Source organism: Condylura cristata, unplaced genomic scaffold (genome assembly GCF_000260355.1).
Source record: "Condylura cristata isolate star-nosed mole 26May11 unplaced genomic scaffold, ConCri1.0 scaffold00001, whole genome shotgun sequence".
NCBI lineage: Eukaryota > Metazoa > Chordata > Mammalia > Eulipotyphla > Talpidae > Condylura > Condylura cristata.
The window spans coordinates 63,267,323-63,284,798 of NW_004567102.1; the positions used below are offsets into that span (position 1 = coordinate 63,267,323).

Below are 17,476 nucleotides of genomic sequence, written 5' to 3' on the forward strand. Positions count from 1 at the left end.
AATACTATCATTTCCTTGACATTATTTTTCAAACTCTTTGTTGGAAGAACATTTTAATTCCTTTATACCCAGACATCATTTTCAGGAGGTATAAGTTAAAGAGCTGAATTGTCATAGTGCCTTTCCTCTCCTTAATTAGGAGGAAATTTTTAAAATTAACAGCAAATGTCTAAGTGAAGTTTTCAATGGCAAATTTCTAGTTTCTTAAGGTCAGTATATTATTCTGTTTAAGAATATCCCTTCCATATGTGTATATTCACACAGTATAATCCAGATGTCATTAGTTCCATTTAAAGTGTCATTTTCAAATGTTACCAAAAAACATAGATTTGTTTCCTTTATTGAACATTTTCCCTCCTTTAGATTAAAATATTATAAGTGAATTATAAGTGATTATAAGTGATTTAATGTCTTTTTTATTGTTCTTTTGATTGCTGTTTTTAATGTCAACATCAATTAACAATTAACTTAATCCAGGACCTAGCTTTATCTACTTTTTCTAATTCTAGGGAATAATTTGTAATTCTAGGTTGACCATAGATGAAATGATAGATTTTTTAGAATCACCAAGGTGAATGTGTTTATGTATTTCTATATCTTCTTAAAAAGTGAAATGGTGTGAATGGATGCTGATGCTTCCTGAAGGAAAGTGGCCATCCTGGTTATGTTGATAACATCTGTATAACTCCAGATGTTTGCAGCCAACAGGGCTCTCAGACAGCTGAGGAAACAATGCTCCTGTCAGATGTGTGGTCAGCTCTGCTCCAGCCAGCAGAGGGCAGTGTACACATAAAAGTACACTGCTGATTTTTGTAAGTAAGGCTTGCTCTGGTTTCTTTGGCTACTGTGTTAAAATTCCTCGAGTGGTTTATGTTTAGAATTAGTAGTACTGATAGGACAGGAAATTGGCTGGGTGGAACAGTGGTTAAAGGGGTTCTGTCTGAAAGTGTAGATCTGAAATGTGTGCTACCATAATGTTGCTGTTCAGTGAGGAATGTTCTCTAAATGTCAAACTCTATTTGTGGGAAATTAACTCCTTAACTGTTGGTATGATGTCATTTCTACCAAAAGAAAAAAAGTGTTGGAAAAAACATGAACTTTGACTTCTGCTCTAGGGTGTTACTTGTTAGCTAACTTTGATAGATTATTAAAACTCTTTCAGTCAGTCTTCCTTTCCATATCTGTAAAATGTAGATAGCACTCTGTGAAAATAAGCTTAAAGTTAAATAATTCACTCACATAAAACACATGGTTGTGCATGATTTATATGTAACATACATGTTGTTTTGAATCAGAACTTGCATGTTTCTTATAAAATTGCTCTTTTCCTATAAGGTAAAAGGTTAAGGGATAGGTTTGAAAGCTGTTTGTTTCCATTATGTAGCCACCTGTGGCTACCTACAGAAACTCTTAGTTCTGGTTGTGAAAAAAAATGATCAACAGTAAATGCTACAATCAGCAATGTTGATTGCTTTTCAGAGCTCTTTACTATTACCATGCTCTAGAATTTAACCAGTACTTAACTAAATTTAAGGAAAAACAGTCTATAATCTCACATTGCCATAATTTTTTCTCTTTTGGCATTTCCAGATTCTGTTTTTACTTTCCATCAACCATTTCTTGCTTACTAAAAATTCGCAGAACTCGAGTCTTTTCATGTAGATCATATCAAAACTGATAAATGTAGACAGATGTGAGTTAAGAGAAACCAAAAGCCAGACACTGGGCAAGTTTGAGTTAGAGAGCGAGATCAAGGGTCGTGTGACTTGAGGATACTCTTTTTTTCCTTTTAAGTAGACACTTTGGCCTTTGAGATACTGAATTGAAAAAAAAAAAAAAACCTGCAGATATTCTTGGTTGAAATGAGCAGGGAATGTGAATTGAGAAGAGCCATGAAAGGTGATGAAAAATATGTAGAATTGAATATCATCATCTCAGTGAGAGCCCTGGTATGCTTAACTGAAGATAAGGTGAACAAGAGGTAGAAAGGAAAGCAAAACAAATTTTTTTTTTTAGTTTGCCATTTTTTTCTCCAGCACTGGCCTAATATATTTTGCATGCTTCACATAGTACATTCCATAGCTATATATTAAATGTGGATTCTTAGGTTTAAGGTAGTTACATGTAAGATGTAATAGCCTACAACTGACCATGAATTTACTGAATGTTTCATTGCAGCCAGAGTTACTGGAGTGTCTTTGCGGTTTATCTTGGAACAGGACTTAGGTTGCCAGGCATAGTAATGGCTCTTACCACATCCCTGACTGCACAAGAGATTGGAGCTTTGGGATTCTCCCAAAGTTTACGTTAATGGATGTCTTATTTTACAATCAGAGGCAGTCAGCCTTAGGGAAGGAGGCATCCCAGCATAGGACCCAACCATGTACCTCACATTGATTCTCCTCTGTTTCCTGGGCGATAAAGAAAATATGATTTTTTGGTTTTTTTTTTTTTCCTTTAGAGATTTTTTTTCTAAGGTTAATGATATCGCCAATTTTTCTAGTAGTGTTTTTTTTCTCTGCCACTGAACATGGTCTAATAGTGGCTTATCAGAGAGGATTTGGGGGTATAAACTATTCAGATAAAGAATATTGTAGGTAATACATGTTTTCTTGCTAACCAGTAATTTCTATAAGTTTTAATCATTGCTTTTGTGTTTCCCAGGTTTCTGTTGTTCATTCTCAGTCTCTGACTCTGGCACTTTCTATTCATTCTCTGTTCTTTATCATCACTTTGCCCTATTAATATCTTTCCCATTAAAGACAAGCTAGTTTGTTAAGCTCTTTCTATGTCTTTGAGGAAGGCTTGCTTTCATTTTGCTTTGGCTTTTATCTCCTGCTCTCCCTGGTGAGCTGCATAACTTGGCAGCCTTGGTTCTCCAGGTGCACTGCTTTCTCATCTTCTGAGCTGACATGCTGGAACCACACATTTCTGCTCTCTCTTGTCCTCACTACTGCAGTTCCAGGACATTCCCTACATGCTTCTCAATGTATAAGTGATCTCACATTGCTTGGAGGGATCTCAGGGAGAAGAGAAGACAGGAGGACAGAGTTGGGCATAACTTTTTGCCAGGCTGAGTTCTCCTGCTTCTACAGAAAAGTGAGAGGTCATTGAGCAAATGGATATCTAATTAAGTCTAACTCTCCGACACTAAGAGAAATGCCTCAGAACTGGAGAAGATAGAACTCAGTTGGATTTCAGCCAAACATTGGGAGTTTAGATCTGTATTACCATAAGTTGAGTTTGGTCTCTATGAGACTAGACTAAGAGAGGAAGCTACCCAGGGAGAGTTAATAGCCCATTTAGGAAAAAAGGAGAAATGAGGAGGCTTAAGCTAAAATACTAGTATTAGGGGTAAAATGTGGATTTGAAATATTTATGATGCAGAAATGTTAGGATTTTAGGACTGGGTAGTTGTGAGACTTCTTCTGGAGAAAATTTCATTATGTTGTAGATAAGAATATAGTTTGGGGTAGGTCTTCCCTGGTGGCGTAATGGGTTAGGATGCAGCACTGTAAGCTGGCCACAGCCGCGTCAGTGCGAGTTCAATTCTCGACCCAGAAAGTGATCCACCTGGTGCGACAGACCTCTCCTGACTCGCCCGCTGCTCCCCTCAGCAGTGTACTTCATTGATCTGCCTGTTCTGCTCCCCACTTTGTCTCTGATGAAGCCTTTTCACCATCCATCTACCTCTGGCTTGGACCCCAGTTTTGTATGAATAAATAAATAAATCTTTAAAAAAATAGTTTGGAGTAAAGAAAGTCAAACAGATCTATTTTAAATCATAACTGTCACCTACCAGCTTTGTTATCTTGAGCCTGTTCCTCATCTGTAAAATGGTGATAATAGTGTACTTATCTTTTAGCACTGATGAGTTTATATTAGATAGTTCTTTTAAAGCATTTAGTGTAGATGTGGGTCCATAATACATACCCATTAAGTACTAACGTTAGTAATATACCTCTAGGTCAACCAGAAAAAATTTCTGTTGATTGTCCATAGCCTGAAAGTAGTAACCATTGACGTCTTTTCAGATGTTTAACAGAATTTGGAACAGTAGTCTACTTAGTGCCACAAAATTGAAGTAACCACCTATTTACCTTTGATGAATCAGAGTCTGTGCATATTTGATAATCTGTGTTTTGAGTATTCTTAGAAAATTTCAGTGATATATAATCATTTTTTTAAATAAAGGAGCCAACATAGTTTTATTTCGGTTAAACCTAGGTTTGTATTGATGGGTGAGGGTAACTTGTTTTTTATTAATGTTTCAAGGAATCCTATTAATGATAAAAGAATAAAAATTTCACATGGGAATAAGAAAAAAAAATAAAATTATTTTAGGGATCATTATATTTTAGATCATAGATACCATTTTGAACTAAAGTTAGCATTAAAAAAGGACTATTCTAGTGTTCCCATGCCCATTCTAAAATATCACATTAATAATTTCAATATGTAATTGAATATGAACTAATGAAAATTAGATTTTCTAATTTGGTTTTTCATAGTTTGAGATGGTCAAATTTGATGAGACACTGCTGTTTCATTGTTTTTTTGTTACTTATCCCTTAGTTTAAGTTCAAGTATGGCATTTCGACCCAGGATCATATTTCCAGTAACTAAATGTCAGTCTGAGCACTTATCCTACCTACAAGTGTGAAAGTCATTCTCTACTGTGGTTACTTAGGCTGTCAGAACAGTTTATTTTATTAATGGAATAAGGGGTAGTCTTCCACTTTTCATTTATCTATTATTGCATGCAGATGCGATGATTTGATGGCTGTACCTTTAGAGTAGAGACTTGTTTGGTAGCTTTTATGGTCACAGGGACTTCAGTTTGTCCAAAAGAAGGAATAGAAGATGTTAAGAATTAGTCCTGACATGGGACTAATTGTCTTACCTCCCACACAGAGGTGATGGCCCTCTACTTATATTCTTCATGTCCATTCAGATATTTTCACCTTTTTCTTTAACCTGTATATATTTTTTTCTAATAACATTTTCAATTTAGAACTACTTTGGATTTATAGGATTATTGTACAAAGTACAGAGAATACCCACATACTCCATGCCCAGTCTCCCTTATTATTAAATTGGGATGAATATTTTGATCTTTTTTTCTAGTCTCTGTTTTCCTAATAAAGGTATTTGTTTTCTTCTGTGCCGAGGGTTGTGTGGATCAAATAAAGTAAAGTGCGTGAAAATACTTTGGATATTCAAGCATGATACAGATAGGAAATGGTGGTAGATTTCTAATTCAGGCAGTAAAGATAAATGTACATCAGAGAGCAAAATTTTACTTAAAGCAAAGTAAATGCTTGGTTGCAAGTTAATTTAAAAAATAACTCAAAACACCTTTATTTTCTGTATTTTCCAATCAACCAGAACCGGGACCAGTATTCACACCTGATAAGTGATCACTTGTTGCCATACCAAGGTCATAATTCCTTCCGCGAGAAGTATTTCAGTGGGGTAACAAAAAGAATTGCCAAAGAAGAAAAATCCACCCATGAGTCAAAGTGAAGATTCTGATAATGAAGAAAGAATAAGTGTTTGGTGGAAAAGACATTTGGATACGAACTTCCATGTGTGATGAGAAAACATGCACAGTTTTGCATAATTTTATATAACAAAATAAATGTAAATTGAAAAATAAGTTTTGCTTCATAGACTTTTGTATATGGTCTTTTGAACCTTTATTTACAATTTCCAAGTATTATGGAAATTGAAAACATCTATATTTTTGGTTATAGGATTATTGTACAAAGTACAGAGAATACCCACATACTCCATACCCAGTCTCCCTTATTATTAAATAATAAGGAAATGATTACTTTTTAAACAGTTAGTCAGGTAGCTTATGCATAGTTAGTAGTGGTTGAGAATTTATTCATTAGGTAAATTTGTTTTTTTGGCCTTGTTTTTTGATTGTACTCATATTTATTGCCTCTGTTAAAGTTTACCGAGGATTCCTAAAGTTGTGTAATATTCAATGCTATTCAATTAGGATGGATGTGATGGTACAAATGAGTTTTTATTTGTAAATTCCAGTCAAGTAATAACAGTGATAATGGTGATGATGAGAAAAGGCTAGGACCTGACAACCTAAAAAGATTCTGTCTTCCTTGATGCATGTCCGCATTTGAAGCTTGTCTGTACCTTGGATTTGCTCCTGCATTCCTAAACCTTGACTGTCGGTCAAGTTAACTACCCACAATTTTTGGTTTAGAAAATAACTGATAGTTAAAGCAGTAACAACAACACAAATCCTTGATGGTTCCCTAATGGTATTAAGCCTAATCAGAGTTCTTTGAAATAGAAGCTATATTTTTCTTGAAGGAGAAACTTTGCTGAGTTCACAATGTGTCCATCATGAAAATATCTCTTTTGAAAACCACTGTACCCATTAATTCAGAATGCTAATGGCTTTCCTGCTCTTGGTGGTCAGATGTACCTCAGCAGGGCAGCAGTAAACTAATCCTCTCCCTCTAACCAGAAGCTATTTTTATTTATGTTATTATTATTATTTTAGTGCTACTGCAGACTTTATGGACTCACAATGTGAGCATGTGTGCTTTAGGACTTCCAGAAGACCAAAGGGAGAGAGCAGCCTTCTCTGTAGTTCTGTCTTGTTCTGCAGCCTGAATTTCAGCAGCAGGGCTCAGACATTTCAGTGATTGTTTTGTTTGGGCTTCTGGATGTGATTTGTGGAACACTGGGGAAAATCTACAAGTATTCAGGTTGATATATTTTCAGTATTTCTGTTATAAACCATCTTATTTAAATTTTTTGAGGTTGCATGAGGGTGAGTTTGAAACTTTGTAGCTGACTAAATTTGGAATAGAGATTTAAGCTTAAGCCCTTTTATTTGTTGTAACAATCACTTCAAGTAGTTGTGGAAAAGTTGCAACTTTAATTTTAGCCATTTTGTGTTTAAAGATTGTTCAACTTTTTGTATATACTCAAATTATTTCAAAATATGTCTAATTCTTATTACCATTAATTGGAGTCATCTAATCTTTAGGTTTTATTAATTATTGTGAGATTTATATTTAACAGTTCAGTTCAGTTTCACAAAAATCACTGAGCCCAGAGAGAATTTATGTAGTTAAAAGTTGGCGCTCAAAAGTACAATAAAATCTGTTCATTTTCAGCCAATTTTGATTGAAGAACATAGGTTACATGTCCTCTTATTCTAAGAAAATTTATTTTCTGGCATTAGGATCTTTACTACATTTTTTTTGCATAAATTACAGTAGGTCATTTCCTGGGTCACTTTAGTTTTCTAAGTACTCCTCATGACTTATCAGCAAAAGTGTCACCTAGCAAAATGACTGCACACAGGCTAGGCTTATAGATGAATTTATGGTGTAATCTGTGAGTGAACCCTAGGTTGGTCTGTGGACTGATCAATTTAATTTTTATAATATGACAAGACCTATAATTTTGTATCTGGCATACATTAAATACCCATAAAATCCAGACAGTAAATTACCTTGGTGGTGTTTCATCAGAAATAACCTCTTTCCTATCCATTCCATTCTGGTGTGGATTTGCTGTGATAGTTGGTAAGGAATAGTGGAGTAGGTGATCTTTGGTGTCTTCTACTTAAGTAAAAGAGTAGTAAGATCCTTTCCACCCAGCAGATGGAAAAAAGTTTAAAGTCTGTTACAAATTTCTCTGCTACTTCCTACCCAGTTTTGGATCATCTTGCTGCTAACTTCCTTAGGACTAATTCTTTAAAGACTGAGTAGTACAAATTTCGCAGACTCTTTAAACTCCAGGAAGTAACCTTATTTCCTTACAGAGAAAAACCAAAATTGGAAATTCCCTCTATCTTTAAGAAGAGTGGTGATCACAGCAGAAGAGAATCCTATTTCAAGTTTAGTAGGGAGAAGTAGAGTATGAATTAACATATTGGATGGATGTGTTGTGATTGTTTATATTATTGAATGGAAAATGTGCTTTAAAAAGTTTGAGACATAGAAACAGCTTTTTGTGTTTTTTTTTTAAAGATTTATTTATTTGTGCATACAGAACTGGGGTACAGGCCAGAGACTCAGGGATGGCGAACGACTTCACCAGGGACAGAGCAGGGAGCAGAACAGACAGATCAACGAAGTACACTGCTGAGGGGAGCAGTGGGCGGGTCAGGAGAGGTCTGCCGTGCCATGTGGTCACCTCCGGGGCAGGTGGGAATCGAACTCATGTGGAAGTGGTTTCAGCTTCTTAGTGCAGTGCTTTAACCCGCACGCCACCAGGGAGGGCCAGAAACAGCTTTTGAAGTAATATATTTTATACCTAGTACAATTAAAGAAGCAGGGATTTGACTTTTCTAGCATCAAGAAATTAGTTTTAAGATTGTGTATGTAGGTACCAATATTAGCAAATCTGTTTCTTAATCTAAGGCCTTAGTTGGCTGAGGCTAGAGAATTGCTGATATATTGTGCTAGAAATATTGTCAAGTATAGTTGACCCCAAGAATTACAAAATGTGTTAAATATTGGAGAATCTTTTTGGGAACATAGTATTTCTACACTGTTTTAAAATTTTTTCTTTGAAAAGGCTCAGTTGAATTTTTTTTTTTTAAAGATTTATTTATTTGTACAGAACTGGGGTACAGGCCAGAGATGTGGAGGTGAGAGGATTCACCAGAGACAGAGTGGGGTGTAAAACAGACAGATCGATGAAGTACACAGCTGAGGGGAGCAGCGGGCGGGTCAGGAGAGGTCTGCCACGCCATGTGGATCTCCTCTGGGGCAGGCGGGAATCGAACTCATGCGAAAGTGGCTTAAGCTTCTTTGTGCTTTGTGCTGTTCTTTAACCCGCTGTGCCACCTGGGAGGGCCAAGGCTCAGTTGAATTTAATATGCCAAAAAAAAATTGTAGTCAAAACAGGCTATAAATAAGTGAGCTTTAATGGAACATAAGGGTGGCAATGGCAGTGGATGTTGCCGAAGAAATTGATGACCTTATTGTTGATTTTCCTATTTGACCAAAAGGGAATAATTGGCTTTTTTACAGGAGCATGGTTTTTGCTCCACTATAATGTTATTTAGGAAACTGAATACTTGCAAGAATCTTTTTTTTTTCTTCTTAGAAGGCTTGTATTCATAGAGTAAGTGAAGTTCTTCTTTGACTTCTAACTAACCCACTCCCTTTTTTCTCAGCTATTTATCAAGTAATGTGGTTTGTAATCCAAACAAAAAAAGTGCCTTAATCCATAACATACACATGGACACAGCAATGTAGACTGATGATGTTTGCACTTTACTAAAACCTTGAGACCTCTGAAACAGTGTAGTCTGAGAACATAAGGTCTAGAATGTAAAGAACTATAATGGACTGATAAATATAGCTGTGATTCTATCTGGGCATAGAATCATAGAGATAGTACATTTCACCTTTGGGGTGAAAAAGCTTCCTAGGGAACCTGACCTTATCCTTTTTAACAGTCTGCCTGAGGATGTTCATATGATTCCCTGTGTGGGATAAGCAAATTGACATTAGACATAACTGAAGCCAACCTGGAATTTGGCTCTTAGCCTCTCATAAGCCATTGTAGATGGGCTCTTAGGGGAATGGAAGTTAAATTGTCATGACAGTCTCTTAAGACTAGGTCATGAAACAAAATTGGGCTTAATAGATGAATGTTAAGATAAGCCAGCTTGAGCTCCACATTATATAACTGCTAGCCCTCTTGCTTGGGATATCAGGATGTGTTTAGTATAGTTTTGTTCTAGAATTTGCATGTTCTTATTAATGTAATCTTATTGTAATGATGCCAAGCTGAATTGCCTAAAAGGAATCTGCTTTGATTCTGTGTCTTGATAATCTCTCCTTCAATCAAACCTCAAGACTCTCCTGAGGCTTATCGGGAGAACTATATTTTGTCTAACATCCAGTAGTGAAGATTAGCTGGGCTTATGTGTGAAGTCAAATGGAAAACAAGAAACAAAAGAGAAAAAAACTGAGGAGAAAATTAAAGTTGAAAATACAAATGGTACTTACGTTGCAGCTGGGCTTTGATGGGCTGTCCAAGAATTTTATCTAAGGTGTTCTAAGTTGGTAAAGTGTATCAGTATTGTCAGAACTGATGTTACTGGAGAGCTTTAGAATTCTGTAAAAACTTCTTACTATTTTTTTGTATAAATCATGGATGACAGAGTTCTACCACAAACCTGTTTACAGCACAAACAGCTAAACTATTTTTGGGGTGTGTGTCATTTCAGTTTTCTACAATTTATACTTATTGGGAGACAATCCCCCATAGGTGACTTGCATTTCTGTGTGTCTTTCTAAGGAGGAAATGAACTCTTTACCTACATGGTCTTTTAGGGGATATGTGAGCTGCCTGAGAGCAAGCTACCACTGTAACACTTGTAAACACTGAACAATTGAGTTGCTGTTCCTGACACATCCATTTTGGAGTAGATTCGACTGATGACTATCAAGATACGAAGGGCCCAATGAGTTTCACTTGTTAGATGGAATTTGTATATTCAAGAATACAAGTGGTTTACCCAATAGTATCTTGGATTTACATGAATAAGTGGAGCTATTCTTTTGGGGAAAACATCCCCTAGTCAACTGGTTGAAACAAAAGCACTGGCTTAATGGCATCCCTGGTTCATAAAGACTGCTTTGGGGGGGTTTAAAAATACATTTAAGTTGCATTTAGTGGTTACTTTAAATACCTGCTGCCTCTCACTGATGGACTAGCGAAGTGGAAACCCACTGGCCTTATGTAGGCTGCTCTGGCTGCTGAACCTCAGTGCAACTGAAAAGTGAGTGTGGTTGAGCTGGTCAGTGGCAGAACTAAAGGTCGTTCTCAGCTTGCACTGATACCCTCCTTATTGAGCCTTGTTATGTTTTGAATAACTCTTAGAATTGCTAACAACAACTTACGGTGTGTACTAACACTTGGAAAACTACAGATTAGCAGATCTGAGTCATTCCTGATGAGATTAACCAGAATAAAACTTGACTGAGCTTGTACCTCCCGGACTGCCATCACTGTGGCCGGCTCCATCACTGTCCGGACATGGCAGCCCATCCACCACTGATAGGACGTAAAATAAAGGACTGTTTTTGATGCCAGACTTTTGACTTCTGCCAAAAGTTGACCTAGTAGTTTTGCATAAAGGATACCGCATTGCATGGAGTGTTGTCTTGCCTGTTCCTAGAAGATTGATTACTTCTGATCTTGGAGCTATTGGCTGTGCATCACTGCTGTAGACACTTTCTCAGGTTACAGTTTTGCTTCAGTCTGATCGATTGGCTCCAGCTCCACTTTTGGCCCTTGTAACTAATCTGTGTCACATGTCTGGCTTTCTGGGCAATTTGATATGACAGTGGCCTTACACCTTTGATTGCTAAAGCCATTCAGCCAGCAGCTGATACTCAAGGTTAGTTGATAGACTTTCCATGTTCCATCCCATCCACAGGCATCTGGAATTTTTGAGTTTTGGAAGTTTTCTCTACATTTGTTTTCCCTGGCTCTCCTTTACCAAGCCTTCTTAGAAAGGGTCAGCACGTTGTTCCAAAGTTAACTGAATAGTGCAGTATTTTGTCCTTTGTCAAACACTTAATTCTTTTAATTGTTGGTTTGGTTTTGTACTCAGATAACTGGTGATTAACAGCGTGAGTGTCAAACTGGGAAGATTTTCCAAAATCAGCACCAAAAGGAGGATTGTGTGACAATCTGAACCAGTAGATAACCTGATAGACTTTATTACTGATGTTGAGGCAGGAAAAGCCATAGTCCAATTGATTTATTATGTCTAATTTTCTTCTCTTTACATTGTCCTTCAGATCCCAAAAAGTGTTTTCAAAAGCCCCAATTTTCTATTTTAATGATGACTACCTTTCCTTGTATAGTTTGTGTGCGTTACTCTATTTTTTCCTGTCATACATCTAAGTGTTGCCTGCTGGTGACTGATGGATGCAAAAGTATTGAAAGATTTTGGTGTGTATGGGATTGTCTTGCAGTTCAGAATCTCTGAAGTGTGAAAAATGAACTGGAACCAACATGGTAAGGCCAGAGAAACTAACCGGAGGGCTAGCCACTCCTACCTCACCCTAGTGGGAGAAGAGAGCTCCTGCTGGGTCTTCAGGGAAACATTATATTATCAGGCTTGGCTTGATGGTCACTCTGGTGGGGAGGTATTCTGGGGTGGAGGGGGATAGACATGAACCTGGGTCTTAGAGTGTCAATGCAGTCACCCAGTTAGCTGTAAGGATCCAACTGGAGCAGTGATAGTAAGAATTGATTGGTGAATATTTAGAAGATGAAATGAGCAGGTCCTGGTTGGGTGTAGGGTGGTCAGGATGGAGGGCATGGCCCAGACGGGAATAGAAGATGATAGAAAATACATTTACATTTAGACATCCTGAATGTGAGGAGCAAAGGAAGTGGGCATAGGAGTCTTGTCAGGAATACCTGCAAGGAAATACACAGTTTGCTATTGTTTGAAGTCAGGATGTGGGGAAAAAAACTCAGAATTTTTTCTTTTTATCCTTTAAAATGAAAAATACTTCCCTTTCCTTTCTCTTAAGTAACTACATAATAGCTTTTGGGCAGCAACATAAAAATTACAGGGTAGGTCAGAAGATGGGGAAAATTTTAATTAAATCTAGGGTTTCATTATTTTTTCATTTATTAAAAAATGTTGGGCCAAAATTCCCAATTTCCCTTTACCCCCTTTTTATATATCCTTATGCATTTGGCTGAGTTCATGACAAAACCTCTTTCCAGCTGTGGGTTGTCTAAAAGTCTTTTTGGAAGCTCCTACTGATTTAGATGAAACTGGTTGAAAGCTTCACCCAGAAATTCTGTCAGAAAATACCATAAGGTCCCTTGACACTAACTCTATAAGCAGCCTTATCTTTTGGAATAAAATAAATTTATTTTTTGCTCTTGCTTTTGTTACCTGGTTTTTTAATTTTGGAGAAGCATATCAAGAGTCTGAAAACAACAGAACTTTTGTTTTTGTGTCTGGTCTGACTTTCTAAACCCAGAGAGGAGCTTCCATGGCCCAAGTGAGGAGTTACTAAGGAAAGAGACTCGAGATTGGGACTATGTGATGGTGAAGGCTATGCTGGGTGACACGGCACACTGTCACGAGCTGTCAGTAGCACAGGAGACATCCTGCAGCAGCGCAGGCACCGAGTATATGGGACCTAGGGCTTGCCCTGAACACTATCGAGTTGATCTCTGTGTAGTTTGCTACTGCCAACAATGAAGGAAGACACAGCTCCTGTCCTCAGTGAGCTGATAGTCAGGGGCATGAGGAGAGGTGGTAAGTGATGTGAGATAAAAGTAAAATAGTGGTCAGTCTTTCCTAAGGTGAGTATAAGGGGAGCACTTAACCACTTCTAGTAACGGCCAGATATATGAGCTTGTTTCTGCTATGTTGGAGGCTTTGCTGACCCTGGAGAGACTCCTCCAGGGCCAGCCAATTCCTAGAGATAGTAAAGGATTTGCCTGCATGTGCCTTTGATAGGCAAACTGAGTAAGTTTGCATGCCCACACTACCTCTTCTCTCCATCTCTCACACTCAGGATCACAAATCCCCTGCCTCAGTCATCTCAGTCATCGAGGTATCCCTGGGACCTATTCCAGAGCCTGCTGACATTGTTCAAACTCATCAACCCCAAGCCAGTTTACTCTGCCTCACACTTTTTTACTCCTCAGGAATCCTAGTAAAGACCTGTGCCACATTTCCCCTATTCCTCTCTGATACCTTCTGTCCAACCCTGGCATCTCCCTGTGCACCCTTTATGGTAAGGTGTGCGCTCTTGGGAATTTCAAGGAGCAAACTGTTTTCAGTGGCAATTGTTTTTGTCATCTTGGTCTCACCACATCTGCGTTTTAAATCAGGGTTGGGAGAGGATAGCTTCAAGGAAGGCTTTTGAAAGAGGATGCCATCTAAGTAGACTCCTGAGAAGAAGTAGAAGTTGCTGGATGATGTCAGCTGATGAGAGTGGTAGGGGGATTCCAGGGAGAGGGAAAACTTCTGAAAAAGCACATTTGCATAATGGTTCAAGTAGTCATTTGACTGGAACTAAATGTATTGGGTGAAGAAGAGATGATGGAACTAGCGAGGAAATAAAGTAAGGGACTTTTAAGTGTTGCTACAGTGTGTTCTTTGTCGAGAGAAACTCTCGCCCTAACTTCCTTATGGTGGTGTAAAGTTTCTTTAGTCTAAAGTTTTAGCTTCTTACAAAATGGTGCCGGTAGCTGATGTGCTTGACTTTCTTGAAAAAGGGATCCTGTGGCAGTGGGGTGTGTGGCTTTGTCACTGTGTTATGGCCTGTTTCCTTTGGTTCTGGGATCTCAGTTCATGACCTCTGAGTACAGACGCCTGGAGTAAAGCATTACCATCTCAGAGCCTCACTTTCTTCACCTTAAAGCCTGCCCAAGTTCCCAGTTACTCTGTGAAAGAGATTTCCCAGATAAATGCAGCAGAAACCTTCCCGACCTTGACTGACAGATACTTGCTTCAGAGCCAAGAAACAATCTTGAGTTGGCCTCTGGCAACTCAAGGGAGATGATTTTTATTGATTTCACTCTTCTCACTGCTGATGGGTAGGCCTGCGGAAGAGCAAGCTGATGAAAATACAGATTGTGGGTTGCCAGCTCGTGTTTGTCCTTGTTTCCAAGGACAAACAAATCCTGTCTCTGGAAGCTCATTTTTACTCTAAGACAAATGAGCTGTTGAAGTGTCAAGATTTTGAAATCCTAGCAATATACATAAGGATATTTTACTGATAAACCTCAAGGAATCAGTCATAAATTAAAAATGATTCATGATACAAAACCCTGTTGCTCATTTCAGAACTTTGTCTTGACACTGTTGTGTTGTCTTCTAAGATCATGGAGTGATCTCTGAAGGAAAATTCTCAGAAACCTCAGTTCTCCTTTCACATTTTCCTGAAGTGGCCTTCTAAGAATATGCAGATTTTTTATCACCATATTTTGATGACCTCTTACAAAGCCTTTGATAATGAGGATGATAGGGAGGACAGGATGGCATTCTTAAGCTCTCCTTTGTAATCCTTTCCTCTCTGACTTCTCCCTTTCTCCTTCCTTTCTTGCTTCTTCAACAATTACTGCCTTCTTCTATATGCCAACCACCAACATAAAGATGAATAAAAGGTGCATTTCTAAGACTGAAACACTGTATATGGATTTTGGTCAAGCTAATTTTGGTTAAATTATTTAAAAATCTGTTTGGCTCTCACACTCTGATACTTAAAAAAAATAAATAAAAGACAAGACTGACTTTCAGTGTTCTCTGGGTAAGCTGCTATATAGCAAGGGAAGGAGTGATAGAAGGAAAGTGGGGTAAAGAGGATATGTTCAGTCTTAAAAGAAAAAATTTTTCTCTTTGCTGTGTATTTTTTTCATGTCTTAATCATTTTCCATAAATGTTCACGTGTTCACCTATAAAGTTCCTCAGCCATCATTTTCATGTCTCCTCAGTGTTCTATAAAGTTCTACCATCCTTTAAAATTTTTTAATTTAAATTTTGTGAATAGGCAATAAATTTACATGGTTTAAAATTCAAAGAAGTTCAAAAGGGTATACACAGTGAAAAGTTTTCCTTTCTCCCTCTCCCCTTCCCGTGGGTCTCTGAGTCACCCAGCTCACTGCTGGAGACAGCCACTGTCACAGATGCCTTAGCTCCAGTCAGATAGCACAGTGCATTCCAAATGGAAGCCATCATTGCAATACCCATGTGAAAAGAGGCAAGAACAGAGGGTCCTGAGTGGGAGGGACCATCTTCCCCTCTCAGGGCCACCTGAATTGATCTTTGTTTTATTCTTTCTATTAAACATGATGCCAATCTTTTCTTAGCTATCACCAATGAGGAGTTGCTGAAATTAGCACAGGAAGGCATTCTGAGAAATTGTTCTTTAAGGAAAGACAAAACTGAGAGCCTAAACCTAGATCCATCAGGCAAGTGTATCATGGGAAGTAGCTGAATTGTCCAAGATGTTGCCCAAGAAACACATTTAATTTCAAAGCTTCTAATGAAGAGATGAGGAGATGCTGTTGGCACCAGTGGATAAGGATAAAAGGTGGATTTACTTCTTGTCACTTCTCAAATCCACCCTCAGATTCTCCTCTCAATTGAGAGAGGTGGCAACCTCTTTAATGCCACTCTTTTTTGTGGCTGCCTGAATTGGCTAAGTTGGAGGTCAGCTGAAACATTTCCAAGGCTAGTTGATTCCTTTCTGGTTTGTAGAGTGGTTTCAAGGAAAGATATGGGTCAAAGTTACTTTGAAAAATATGTGAGTTGGGAGAAAATGGAGACAGCCAAATAGCTCTTACTGCAGGATTGATGTCACCATTTACTTGAGAGGAAGTTGTACTTGGGGAAGGAATGCAGACTCTTGTGCAGTTAAATGTGCGTGTGTGAAGGGGAACTGGCCTGATAGCCCAGGGCTGGAGCCCTTGTTTATCCACAGAAGATAGGAAGCAAGGAGTGGAGATAAGGCAGCCATTCACTGGTGTGTGTCTGCTGCAGATAGAAGCCAAATAGAGAGCCCTGTTGCAGTTGTGGAAGACACCAGTGTCCTCTGGACTCTGAACCATGATGCAGTTTTATCAAAGTAGTCCTAAATTTATGCCCTTTACAGGTTTTTTTCTTTTTAAAGTGACAATATTATTTTGTGAGAATCTGGAAATGATAAACTTGTTTAAAGCATTGTTTTTCCTTTATAAAACCTTAAGGATGGTCCCAGCTCACCTGGGAGAGTGGTTAAGGTGGTGAGACTTTACCACTAACTTACTCCCTCTTTTATCTCTGTGTTAAGAATTAAAGGTTAGTTTTTAACTGCCTGATGGTGTGCATGATATCTTGGCTTTCTGATCTGGGAAATGAATTCCTAAATTATCTTTGAAGTTACCCATCTTCCATGTACTATGAAAAAGTCCAATACTTTGCAAAGAGTGGGTTTCGGTGAATTACACTGGACAGTTGAGTAGAAACATGGATTCTATTAGCTAGTCTTTGGAAGTTCTCTGGAGAAGCTTGGCGTTTCCTACCAATTAAAGGTATTGCTGAATGTTAAATACAAGTCAGAATTCTGAACACTGTAATTCCAGGAGAAATCATAGTGACCAATGAGCTAATCAGACTTGATTAAATTAGCTGTTTGAAACTCACCAAAAGCTTTGTAATAGGTTCGGTAACAATGAGCATAGTTAAAATGCTTCTGTCTGAGCAGCAGAAACAGAAAACATGTCCTTCACATCTTTGCCTTCAGTCAGTCAAACCCATCATCTATTTGTGAGGTGGTTTTAGCATTTGACAGCAATGAAACTCAAGGAACCTAGGTCAAGACCTAGCAGCCTAAGGGATTATCTCCTTATTGTCTTTGGCCGCCTTCAAAGTCTTTTGACCAGGACATCTTTGCCAAAGGGAAGGGAAGGATTGGGGGATTTAGTTGGGCAGTGCCATCGC

General features: G+C 38.1%; 1 protein-coding gene across 1 annotated transcript in view; it reads left to right on the plus strand.

Annotated features, from left to right (window-relative positions):
• The window catches only part of TRMT11 (tRNA methyltransferase 11 homolog (S. cerevisiae)), a 47,446-nt gene extending 41,833 nt beyond the window's left edge, over positions 1–5,613 (plus strand). The window contains exon 13 of the mRNA XM_004674106.2: positions 5,389–5,613. Within this exon, the coding sequence (XP_004674163.1) occupies positions 5,389–5,526 (138 nt within the window). The 3' untranslated portion in view covers positions 5,527–5,613. The remainder of the gene's footprint in view (positions 1–5,388) is intronic.
• The last annotated feature ends 11,863 nt before the right edge of the window (positions 5,614–17,476 follow it).